Below are 13,840 nucleotides of genomic sequence, written 5' to 3' on the forward strand. Positions count from 1 at the left end.
TTCACCCTCCCCTCCCCTTCCCACAGGGGACCGATCTGTCTTCTTACAACTAGGGGTTAATTCAGCCCCGTGCAAACCTTAACAAGGTCTTTTTTGTGTGTGTGGCAAGTATTTGACTGACATTTTGCTTAAAGAAGGGGAAAATCCCACTTCCTGCAGCATATTGCAGGGACCAGCAAACCTATCCCTTCGCCCGTTGGACCAGATATATAATGATAATACTGTGCAGGTGCTCCAGAGCTGACTCAGCTGTTACACGATCCCATTATGCCCGTGATATGCAATCCATCATTACGTTTAAAGCGCCTGCTTGATTAATATTCAGTATTTAATGTCAACACAGAATTTAGAATTCAGAAGTGTTACACTGCAGGAACTGCAAATACTGCTGCAGTGGCAATGGCCTGGGTTAGTTTTGTGAGATCTGTTCGTTCAAGGGGAATTTCACAACTCAGAAATACCGAAATGTGTGTACGGTATTAACTACCAGCTGTGACCTCTTGGGATAAAGGTCATGTGTCACATTTAAAGAAACTAAATGTTAAATTTCCAAATGGCTATGATTATTTCTTCTCCTATATGAACAGTACATCTATCCCTTAGCCCCGTATAGCTTTGCCATCCATATTCACAATAAAACTCTAATTGTGGTGTTACAGATACACATGGTACACTAGAACTGGGAAGTACTTTGGCTTAGATTGTTTTTAACATCTACTTCCCAAGTGCATAAGTTTCATCTTAACCAACTTGCTCAAGAAAATGAGAAAAAAATACCATGGCATTTTTTTATCTCTCTTGGTCTTGTTCCCTTTTCTCATTTGAAATGCTGTTGTTCTTTTTCTTTTCCATGGACGATTTTACCAAACAAATCTGCCTTTTCCCCTACTGTTTACTTAATGGTAACTCTTTTTTTCACCTGGCTTCAGTCCTACATATGTCAGATCAGGCAATTCCCATCAGAGCTACAGTTTGAGATTCAGGAACACTTAATGGCCAACAGACTCTTCCCTGGTGGAGAATGAGGATTCAAAGGAAACATTTGAGGTTATTTTTACTTTCATTATTTTTGTTAAAAAAAGTTTGCACCTTGATGTGTCATGAATACCCCTTCTTGATCTTCCTTTGCCTTGTCAGACCTGGCCAGCACAAGCAGCTGAGATCTTTGCTCTATTTTCCCTGCATCTCTGTGCAACGCTTTTTTAAAAAGAGAATATACTATTTTTTCTAAGCCTTTCAGACTGCTGTAACATGATCAGGATTCTCCTGAATCTCTATGCATTCAATCTCTTCTCGTTCCTTCCTTTTGGCCCGTTTCTTTTTCTTGTGGTGCTTTTTGGAAGGTGGGAAAAAGGTTAGAAAGACAGGCAAAATAACAAAACAGTGCAGAAGTGTGCAACTGCCGGCAAGCAGCAAGCATTTGAACAGTGTGAAGGTCAAGTTTGAAGGCACAAAGAGAAGGGGGACCAACCCAATAAGAAAAGAAGAAACGTTCTGCAAAATGGCTGTCCCATGCTCTTGGAGGGAGTTCTTTATACACTGAGTTCGGGTGTGCTCTGTAGCTAGTACAAATGTATAAAGCAGGGGTGCACAGTGATCTATGGCAAAATTCAAAGTGTAGATAAGGCACAGTATAGAAATGCAATCCATGTCTACATTCCATAAGGTCATCAAGCCAAGGACACCCAGCTCTATTGAGGTGACACTGAGAATTAACCAGAAATTTCCCAGAGGATGAATAACCAGGAAAAAGGTCAGTATTAACACCAGCAGGATGCCAAAACCAGAAATCAGGACAGGCATAGTTACTGATAAACCATAGTGGTCCATGAAGACAAATGTAGGATTGAACACAATGAACTTGATGCTCTGTATAAGAGAGAGTGGCCTCAGCTTCTCCAACAATTCCACCGCCTCCCTCTGTGTGTTTTCACTAGTCCTGGCCACCAGGTACAAACGAGAAGCAATTATGTTGTTCTCATCTCCAGCTTTGGAGAAAATGATGTCATTTTTGAAGTGCTGGAATTCTGGCTTTTTTAAAAAGGAGCTCTGGAGGATGCTGATAAAGTCACTTTTGTTGGTTGCACTGATGTTACCCACTCGAAGGTACTGGTAATATTGTTCAATCCAGGAAACCGTATTGAACCCCTGGCTTAGTGTTTTTAGGTCTTCTTGCACAGTACCATTCCAGTACTCCAGAGGCTCGTAAATGTAGAAGCCTATCACTGGGCTGTAGTTGCTGAAATACTTTTGCTGTATGAGGGCATAGGAGACGCTTGGAGACTCGCTGGCAAGAAGGTTGATAATGTTGGCTCCGTCATTAATCTGTAAGCACCCCATAAAGGAGAAAGAGGCATAGATGAGATAGAGTATCACCACAAATGGCTTGACATAGATGTTGGTAATCCACTCATTGTAATGCTCTCGGAGGAAATGCTGGATAAAGTGATGCTGGTACGGGTTGGTCTCATGATGAGAAGTATGCTGATGGCCATCGTTCATCATGGTCTGGAACCACACAGGTTTCCGGTCCAGGTACTCGGCTGAAGGGATTTTACAGCAGAAGATGCTGTGATAACGGTTCTGCTCCAACTGGCCAGCAAAGACCAGGCAGGAGCCAAAGAAGGAGAAGATATAGAAGTAGTTCAACAGGATGGAGACACACATGTTCTGGCAAAAGACTTTTACAGCTTCGATGTTGGTGAAAGGGCTTGCACCCATGCCGAAGGCTATGAAATACAAGGAGCTTGTCATTGTGTAGGAGACCATGACATCTGAATAGGCATCTGCTACTCTGTCCTTGAATGGCAGATTCTCTCTGGTTCGACGCCATCCTGAAAGAAGTTCAAACACTCCTTTGGTTCCATGACCTGAAATGAGAAAACAAAGTGTATACATGTGCATAAATAAAGGGGGTCCCATCATCCTCCGGGTTTTTCATCCTCCAGTAGTCAAAAATTTTGCCAGCTAAGTTTTGTTATGATTTTTTCACCAGTTGAGCAAATGTAAAATTGCGAAGTATCTGCCTAAAGCTAGATACCAGAATTCATATGCAGGTGCTTAAATTAACAGCCTGATATTCTGAGACTCTCCATGTTCAGAAGTGAAATGATGAAATACTCTTTAAAAGACACTCATTGAATTTAATGGGCATTGAATTAGTTCCCAAATGGACTGCAGATGTAGAGCAAAGGAGATCATGAAGTTTAGTTCAAGTCTGGGGTTCATTCTTGAAGTTCTTTGTGGCATCCTACTACATCTTTCAGGGTGTAAGGGATTCAGTTTGAAACACTTAAAAATGCAAGTAACAACATTTTCTTCCACAGAGTATAAATTAAAGGCTTTATTTGAGAAATGGGTGTGACCAAGAAAGGGACATCTTGGTTCTTCATGCTGAACAAAGGAAAAAATACGCTGCTATTAAGTACAAATAACCAGAATAATTTGTATGATGGTTCTCTACTTACTGAGTGAAACTGGAACCTCTCAGTGATAGTACATGAATTTCCACACTATGTGAAATTTGACATGCTGGTGCTAATGATGGAGAGTACAGTAATGGCTAAATCATTGGTCCACATTAATTGTCTAGAAAATGTATGGGTTTTTTTTTCATGATTATGTCTCCCTATGTCCCTCTTTCTCTCTCTCAGCTATCCAGAGTTCCTCCTGGTGAGAAGGAACTCCCTCAGCTCATCTGAGAGGACATTCAGAAAAGAGTCAGACGTGGTCAGTGCTCCATGACAGGTTCTTACTTTGTATTCCGTCCTGAGAAGTATTTTAGGGGTATAATTTTTTAAGAAATTTAAGCTTGATACAGACTTACTTTCATTTTACTCATCACAGTCACAGTCCAGGAGGTCTCCAGCTATTAAACTTTGGGACAAAATGGTAAAGTTGAAGCTAATCTTACTGGAGAAGGTTTAACTAGTAAAAGTTATTCCTTACATATACATTTTCATATAATTTATATGTTGAATATGTATCTGTATATACACCCCATATTCTTTTATTTCCCATTAGAGAATTTCAGTTTGGGGGGAAATATAAAAACTAACATTAAAAAAACACAGCCAAAAGGGTTTGGCTTTCAAATAAAAATTTTGGTCAAAAATTAAAACCACATATTTAGGTTTGGATGAGAAAGTGGAAAGTTCTGTGCACTTTATATCAAGCCCTGACAAAATTCTGAACAGTGTAAGGAAACACACTGCTGAGCAGAGAAAGAAGTAGAAGCAGATTGCAGATGCTTCTGCCTCTGTTTGTGTGCCTTCACTCTCTGCAGCAGCAGAATTGCATGCAACAAAGCATACACAAAGGTAATTTTCTTGTAACAAAACCAGAAATATGACAACAGGACATTTGCAAATAATCAAGTGTGTAATAGGGAACAAAAAGTCTGTTGAGTTTGTCTTTTGATTTAAATTGTTTAGGTTCATATGTTGCCCAAAGCAGACTCCTGACAACCATTCTAGAGAGGGAAAATTACAGCATAAACTGTCAAATTCTGTGAATGTTACCTGTTTTAGTGCAAATCTGCGTCCCCAGTGAAAGATAAATACACAGTATTACAGAAGTCTTGCAGTGAGCAAAAAGCCTGTATGGAAATGCTGCTCTCTTGTGAATCAGCATCTTGGTTCAGGAGGGACCTTGAATTCCCTGGTAAGTTTAGGGTGAGTCTGTTCAAATTCTCAAGGCTCAGCTGTCTTGCAGACTGTCACTTTTGGACCATCAAGCAGAAAGAATTGGCTCCTTGGGCTCAGTAGAGCTGCAGAATCCCATGACTCAGATGAAATTTTATATTATGCTTGAAACAAGCGTGTAAAGTACCCTGCAGGGTGTGGACCAGGCTGGCTGGTTACCACTTCCAGTGCCCGTGTCCTGGCATGGCTTAATTTAATGTTATGGGAATCATAGAAACGTTTAGGTTGGAAAAGACCCTTAAGATCATCAAGTCCAACCGTTAACCTAGCACTGCCAAGGCCACCACTAAACCATGGCCCTAAGCACCACATCTACGTGTCTTTTAAATACCTCTAGGGATGGTGACTCCACCACTTCCCTGGGCAGCCTGTTCCAGTGCTTGACAACCCTTTTCGGTGAAGAAAGTTTTCCTAATGTCTAGTCTAAACCTTCCCTGGTGCAACTTGAGGCCATTTCCTCTTGTCCTATTGCTTGTTACTTGGGAGAAGGGACCGATCCCCACCTCACTACACCCTCCTTTCAGGCAGTTGTAGAGAGCGATCAGGTCTCCCCTCAGCCTCCTTTTCTCCAGGCTGAACAACCCCAGTTCCCTCAGCCACTCCTCATACGACTTGTGCTCTGGACCCTTCACCAGCTTCGTTGACCTTCTCTGGACACTCTCCAGCACCTCAGTGAGTGGGTTTCATTCTCTCTGGGGAGAGTAGAGCACAATGATCTCCCTCAGATATCTGTGCTCACCCCTTCCCCATCTACCGACTGATTTTGGATGGTTCTTTTCCAGACATTTCTGACAAAAGTCTCTTTAATGTATGACTTTACCACTTAAAACTTGTTCATATCCCATATGTCCATAACACGTCTCTTTCTAAACCAGCTCCTCACCTCATTCTTGCCCCTTCTCTTCCAGCTTTAGGCACCCCTCTTCTTTCTCTCTCTCTCTTTTTGTTTTCTTCTCTTATGGGAAGGCTGAAGGGATAAGTAATAGCACAGGATTTCTGCTCCTATTGCTGGTGTCATTCCTTCCATCTCCCCATCCCACCAAGACTCTTCCACTGAGGACAGAGTGATCACACTGAGTGGAGATGCTGTTTTCTACCTCAGTTTCCTCTCTTCCCCCCACTCTCCCAGGTACCCTCCTGTGATCTAAGACAAAGGGAATCCTTGGTCTACAGACCTCACATTGGAAACACTAATTTAGAGTCTAGATGGGACTTCGAGAACATCTTTCCTCTCTAACTTCTCTCTTCTGCCTTTAACAACATGACAGTAGCCACATTGGGTCAAACCAAGGATTGCTCTATCTCTAGTTGACTGGACAAAGTGCAGGGATAGATTTTCAAGAAAAGGATGTTGGAAACAGGACACACAGGGTAATTCTTTCCTATTTCAGCCTCTGAGATTCTTGCATTCAGCCAAGAGGCCTGCCAAAACGAGAGGCTACATTTGCAACGTCATGTTTGGAGGCATTGAGGGACCTTTATTCATTTGTCTAATCCATTTCTAAATGGATGCATCCTTTTGGCCACCACAGCCTCCTGCTACCAGAATCTTTATAACTTCATACTTGCTGAAAGAAGGAAGGACTTGCCTTTGTTTGTTTCAAACTCTCAGCCAGTAAAACTTTATGGCTGAACTAAGCAAAATGTAAACCTGTTGGTCCATGAACAGCATCTTTAATAAAACTTTTTCTATGCATGTGTCCTTTGTTCCTGGGATCTCCCATCTGAATACTCCCAGCATCCCTCACCCTTCTAACACATCTCATCGACCACATGTCCACAGCTGGGTCTGTGCTCCTTGCTGGCTGTCCAAGATGAATGTGCTAATTTGCCATCTGGATGTTACCAATAAAATATAAAATAGCTGAATTCTGCCTTCTACCTCCTCTAGGAAGTACTAATCTGGGATTTTTTCCTCTTTCTAGACATCAATTTTCACAAAGCTTCTAGGATTCCAGTAGTCTCTGAGATCTCTATCCCTCTTCTAGATGTGACTGAAATGGGCCCATTATTTGCAGTGTGTTATACATGCAAATGTATGGAAAGAATAAATGTGGGACTCTCTTGTTAGGATCAGAGCTAAATGTGATTGGCAAAATCAAACAAAAAATAAAAGATTTTGAAAATGTTAAAACAATAGTCCGGATCATTGTAATGTAGTTAAATTGGAAATTTATTAAAGAAGTCCTTTCACAGAAACGGTTTAAGTTGTGATGGATTATCACTTTCCAAAGAAGCCTTAGGTGAAGCAATGCTCTACCAGCTCTATCAACAATTTACAGTAATATTGACTTTTCTCTACTTATTCCAAAATGTCACTTATCTGCCCACCTGCAATGTTATGTTCACAGTTGCATATTTGCCATGTTTTTTTGTTATTAATTTATAAATTTTAGTGTATCACATTCTCAGTGACGAGTACCTGGGTGCATCTAATCTTAGGGTAGGTAGGTAATGACTAATAGAAAGGGGGTTTATTGTGAAACATATGTGTATGCAAAGACTACCCAAGAGTATAAACTAATATGTATGCACAAACTTGTGTTAATACTGAAAATTAAAATACTGTAATTAAGGTCTAGGCTTTTTTTTTTTTTTGTAATAGAACAAGTAGCATCTTAAGGTAATAAAATACTGACATTTGTAACTTCTTTGAGGATGAAAATTGGCACTGATTTTCTTAAGTTGATTATTATTACACAAAGGTAAAATTTCCATTTATCCCCCTTTTACAGATAACTTCAGCTCTATCACATAAATACAGGAACCGGGGAATACAGTGCAGTAATTCCCTTGCTGCCACAAGAATAAATCTTTGCCTGACTGGTTTTCCCACATCATTACTCTGATAACAAGTTTTCCAGTCAGCCTCTGTTGTTGTCCCCAAATAAGCAGGTCTATTCCCCTTTCCCAAGAAGGATACAAATCCATTTTTTTTTCTGTACGTTTTCTGACATTTCTGATGATTCAGGCACCACAGTCATTCTGTAAAATTCTGTTCCTTCAGCTTCATCGCTAATGTCACTGACAACGTTGAGCGTGGAGTTGAGTTCACTGAGCAGTTCTAGGAAGGTTCACAGGGTCTTTAGCTCTGGGTCAAAACTGCCAAGTTTCTCAGGTACTAACATGACATGAATGAAGTACAGCAACTTTTTATTTGCCAGACAGGCAATGTCCTATGACTACTTAAGCAGAAAGGAGACAACAGAAATTTTTATTCCATTACATGTTAGGTCAGGAGAGCAAATAAGGGAGGCTGCAGAGAAGGTGGAAATATATAATGCTTTTTCTTCCTCAAATTTCAAAATAATAGTTTAATTATGAGAAGATATTTAAAATAAGTTAGAAGAGGGTAGGGATAGAAATGAGAATAGTGAAATAACAGATTAAAGACCACTTGATTCAGTTAAATTTATTCAAGCTGGAAGAGCCTGGAGAAATGAATCAATTAAAAGCTAAGCCAAAGCAATTTCTGAACTATTAGCAGTCACCTTAGAGAATGAATGTAGATGGAATGGTCCAAGAAGAACAGAGAGAACAAGCATAGTATCTATCTTCAAAAAGGAGAAGGAAGATGACCTGCAGAACTTAACGCCCATCAGCTTAGTTCATATCTCAAAAGATCATAGAATAAGCAATTGCAAACCAATTTACCATCACTGAGAGGATAGGAAGGTGATCAGAAAAACCTGATACAGATTTATCAAAACCAAATAATCTCAAGTCAACCTAATTTCTTGCTTTGAAAAGTAACTAGCCTAATGGAAAGAAGGAGAAGGAGACAGGCTGTCTTTCTCAGTAAGGCTTTTAACATCTTTCTACTGGACTTAGCAAGTTTTTAAATACTATTGTATCTAGTATTCTGACAAGCAATTTAAGGGAATACTGTCTAGAGGAAAACAATGGGAAATATGTATGCAACTGATTGAAAGTGTGCACATATAGAGTTGTTTCCAATTGCATCAGAGGGATTGCATCGAAGATCCATCTTGGGCCTGGTTCTTTCTGATTTTTTCCATTAATGATATGGACGCTTATGGAATTTGTGTGTGAGGCTAAACTATGGAGGAGTTCAAACCCTTTGTAGAGCAAGACTTTAAACTTGGAGAAGTGGTAAGAAATCAGTAAGATGAAATTTAATGAAGATAGATGCAAGGCACTTTGTGTTAGGAAATCAAATGAAAGAAATGCCTAATAAGGAATAACAGGTGAAGGAGAAGTGAGACAGAAGATTGTTTAGAAGATATGGGGAATTTCAAAGAGAAAAAGTAAAAAATATTATGTTACAACACATAAAAATCTGAATTAACAGTAATAATAAACATTTGGAGGCAATAATTTTGCTTACTCTAGTATGATGGAGTCATAAACTGGACCACTGTTTTGAAATGGGGCATGATATTTTCAGAGAGTCATAGAATGGTTGGGGTTGGAAGGGACTTTTAAGATCATCTAGTTCTAGCCCCTCTGCAGGCAAGGACATTTAAATAAAATTTGGAAAAATTAAGGTGAATGCCTTGGGGAGTAAAACTAGCAAAGAATAACCTGTTTGTGAAATATGAAGAGCACAAAGAGAAACTCAATCTGTTGGCTTTTTTGCTCCTATAGACTGGAATGTCAATGGGGACCCAATAACATTCAACATGAAAAAAGTTATTATGAAGAGGACAGCAATCAATTCTTTCTTATTTCTACTGGCGGGTCCAAGGAATCATTGGTTTCATTTGCAGAAAAAAACATTTATGTTACAAAAAACAAAGCTTTCTTCCTCTAAGGTTCATTAAACACTGGAACACACTATCTAAGGAGGTCATAAAGTCTTCTTCATTGCAAGTCTAAAGGTTAGATTAATAAAAGTTAATGGAGGTGCTAGGTACATCCTGCCTTAGTGCTGTGAGGTGGATTCTATACAGATTCCTGAGGTAGCTTACTTTTGTACCATCATACCTAACTTTGACTTAAGATGCTTAGGAATACTTAAGCATGGCAACCAGTCTGCCTTCTGTGTTGTCTTAACCAACGCATGCCTCTTCAGCATTTATCTGTTGCTTCTGCCACGACCCATCAACTTCTTGGGATAGGAATTTGAGCTGCATTTGTCACTCAGCATAATATCCACTGAGACCCCAGTCTGAAATCACTAGGCACTGCTGGAGGGAGGGGCTGGGTACCGCCAGGGTACTTTCTAAGAAGACCAACATGACTGTACTTTTTGGGGTCAAGATATAAAGAAGAGGGTTTGCTGCTATAGGTGATAGCAGTCAATGTGGTGCTATCGATTTTGTCTATGCTATATTTCAAATAAAAAAAAGTCTTAGAAGTAAGTGCCATAGCACAGCTTTACCCACCGTTTCTGCACTAAGAAACCCAAGTATTATATTCAATTTTCATTAACAGCCACACCTGTAATCTTGCCATGTATACGCTGGATGCAAGGACAGCTTTGTTTTAAATCATAGTGGTGGACACTAAGTATATTTTTACATTAAAATACCTTGCTGTGAGTCTACGGGAAATAACCTTTCCATTATTTTATCTAGAAAAACAACCTATAACTTCTTGAGGGGGGAATCACAGTTTTTTCCCCTGGGAATAGACAAAAAGGGCACATAGAGGTTTTTTTTTCTTCTTTAGCACTAGAGAGGCTAATTCATCTCCTGGAAAAACTGGGGTTTTTTTAATCTGATCAATGTCCCATGATAGCAGGGGCCATGGCTATTAGTAGCATATTGACATGACCTATTCTCTGTGTAATTAAATATTTTAAGACAGTATAGTTTATTTAGGTGAAACTTAACAGTGTGTGGTACTCAGAAAGTGAGGCTGTGATCTAATATTCTCTTCTGACCTTAAAATTTATGAAACTATGAACTTATCCGGGTCTATTGGTTTGAAAATACACCCCCATTTTAGATAGTTTAGGCTCACACAATCGTTTTTTTACAGAGGAAGAAATTTGCATCTCAACACAGTGCAATGTAGGATGCATTTGTTCTTCTGCTTAATCACTAATATTAGTATCCCCACTTACATTTAGAAAACTAAAGCACAGAGATTAAGCAAATTAATCACAGTCACTAAGGACCATCCCCATTTCAGAAGGGAAGAAGGAATAGAAAGAATGATTAAACTACTTCTTTATGAAGAGTCAGTAAATCCTTGGGGTCCTTAATGCAGAAGGCAAAGAGGATTTGAAGCTTGGTGATACCTTAGGTAGCATTAGGATATACGAGGAAATGTGTACCTTAATGGAGATCCTGTTCCAAAAAGCTAAATCTCAGCACAATGCGTCCGGGCAAGAGGTGGACCTTGACCACAAGGCTGAGCATACAACTTCCCAGCTTGATTAAGGATAAAGAGAAGATAGAGTATTTTTTTTAAAACTAATCTAAAATATAGGTAGGAAAAGAATGGTTTTAATTTTATATCTCTCTAGGTACCTTTAAAATGATTGTAGTTGAATTGTTCATATAGTTGGATTGTGGACCTTTTCTTCTTTATTTAGTTTTCCCTTAGCTATTGTGCTGTTTTAGTGGTAGCTAGAGTAACCAAGGCAGTCTGAAGAGGCAGATGAGGGACTAAATCACTCTCAATGTGGTTAGTGGTTTACTCTTTCTCCAGAACCAGTACAAGAAGTGAAGAAGGACCTCATCCTGCCAGTAGGATGCCTGGGACGGTTCAGATTTTGGGGACAGAGGGTCTACGGTGGAAGCGATACGCTGCTGACTAGCATTATCCAAAGGGAGGAATTTCCTTGAGCTATAGGGATTATCAGTGATATTACAGTATTTACATCTTCTGAATGTCACTGAGCTTACAGCAACAAATACATAAAGTCCGGCCAAGATCTGCTGGTGAATCACCTGCAGAATTTTTGTTTTCACAGAACTTATGATTCTTTATCTCATTTGATACATGGCATTTTGTGATATTAAAAAGCATCTAAACAGAGAAATTAAATCATTTCTAGGTGCATTCTCCTTGTGATGCCATGGCATACACATTTTTTCCTCTAATCGGATTTATGCAGACATGCTGACAGAGAGGTTTACATCCTGCTGTGCCTTTCCATCTTGAAAAGTATGCAGGGCAGAATTGTTCTTTTAAGTAACAGGTCCCTCTCATAATAAATTGGCTAATATACAGAGGTAGGTTTTATAGCAGGTGTGTTTAACCAAGTGCAATGAAACCTCAGCCAGTTGAACCATGTACCTTTAGCGACAAGGACCTCAGGGAAATCTCGAGTACTACACAAGGGACTTCGGTATTGCCAGATTTTAGCACTTTCCACAAACACAGCAAATACACTTGAAGCTATCACAAATATCATAAATGAAGTCAGTTATGCTTAATAGCTATTTCAATTTCCTTAAAAATCTTTCTGCCAGCCTATGACCAATTTGCAGGCCTGAACACATCAGTGACTTCCAGCTCCCAAGTTTTGGTGTATCCCCATTACAATGTGAACCCCATTAAAAAAGTAACAGTGCATCATGGGGCACTTCTGTTAAACATACGGACTATGACTGATGCCTTCATGTGTGCTCCAAGTGATTGCATTTATTTCTGCTCACATAAGCACTTCTGAAAGCCTTTTAAATAATTCTGAGAATTGCTGATGAGACCAAAATATAAAAGAGTTAGTCTCCTCATGGGTATTTCAGTGAAGCCTGGCAGATAGCAACCCTGCGAGTGTCTGAGGCTGAAAAGCAGTGAGGAGAGAGGCAAACATTTGATTCTGTCTGTTGTTTGCTGTATAATGGCATTTCAGAAGAGCTCAGAATAGCCTAACACTGCTCCCATAAAATATTGCCAACTTCTCAACCACAGCCATAGCTGATCTCCCTGCAGTGACTGCAGCAGGAGATATTGACTGTTTTAGCCTAAGGTTACCTGTCTGCACGACTCTCCCGATGAAATGTCACTCTCTTTTCACCTGTTAGAAAGGGAGCTGAGACTTTTAGCCTAGGAGCCTGACTTTTAAAATGCTAAAATTACATGAGAATAATCATATCTTCTGTCTCCATCCTGTTTTCTTAAATCTTTCAGTTGCAGAAGGAATTCTATATAGAAACATATGCCTGGAGAGGAAGAAAATGATGTAATGATGTAGTGGTCATAGCAGAGTCCCTCTGTTAAATTGCCTTCCCAGATCCTAAGGAACATCAATCTGTAAATTACATTAATGCAAATCTGTTGGAAAGACAGATGAAAAGTGATGGTTCACTTGCTCTTTTGGTCTCCTTTCTTTTACGTACTCTCTTCAGCTAATCAGCTCCACAGACCTTGACAGCCCCCCTCACTCTCTCTACCCTTTCCCATCCACCTCAAAACAAATGTTGTCTCAGACAACATCAAGAAGCCCAGACATGAGCAAGCAACTATGGGAACTGGCCTAAATCACATGGTGATCATTTACTTACATGTCACATCCCTTCGGCACATCCTCAATTTTTCATCGGTTTCTGTTTCTCATTTCGCAGACTCTCCAAGGCAAACACTGTTATCCCTGTTTGCACAGAGACCAGCATAATGGGACCTTGATCTTGATTTGAATTAAGAATAATTAATGCTAACATGAATTTGGCAGCCCTGATTTTGAATCTTATCCAGTTTTGGATCTTTCCTATTGACAAGGCTTTTCCAGAGCTTCACCATAAGCATCCCTGGGTAGCAGCCCAGGGCTGAGCGCTGGAGATGAGCCAAAGACCTGCTAGTCCAGATGCAAACATGTTTCTAACTGAACTGTAGTGACACCACTTTGTATTCAAGGTTTGTTTGCTACAGTTCATTTTAAGGTCAAATTTTACAGTTTTTCATGCCTAGAAGCTCCTCTTCTTCTTGTTAAGAAGGAACTGAAATATTAAATAACAACCTCCCCCCGCCCCCCATGCATTGAAACAGAGCTGAACAAGGAGAATGTTCCAATGGATGTGATTAGTCATCAGGCTGCACACCTCATTATGTGAGATTTACATTTCAGCTAATGTATACGGCTTGCAATTTGTATATAAAGTTGGAATCCTGCTTAGTTTTCTGCTGTGCTTAGCAATGAATTAAAATGCTTTTTGCTGTTTCTCATCTAAGCCTTTTAATGAACATTGTAAACAAGGACTGCACATATGGAAATTGCTATT

General features: G+C 39.7%; 1 protein-coding gene across 3 annotated transcripts in view; it reads right to left on the minus strand.

The window, feature by feature from the left end:
* Positions 1-1,236: 1,236 nt before the first annotated feature.
* PTCHD4 (patched domain containing 4) overlaps positions 1,237-13,840 on the minus strand; it is an 85,631-nt gene continuing 73,027 nt past the window's right edge. For all 3 annotated transcript variants that reach the window (XM_075049831.1, XM_075049830.1, XM_075049829.1), the window contains one exon: positions 1,237-2,870. In XM_075049831.1, the coding sequence (XP_074905932.1) occupies positions 1,237-2,870 (1,634 nt within the window). The remainder of the gene's footprint in view (positions 2,871-13,840) is intronic.

Source organism: Buteo buteo, chromosome 17 (assembly GCF_964188355.1).
Source record: "Buteo buteo chromosome 17, bButBut1.hap1.1, whole genome shotgun sequence".
NCBI lineage: Eukaryota > Metazoa > Chordata > Aves > Accipitriformes > Accipitridae > Buteo > Buteo buteo.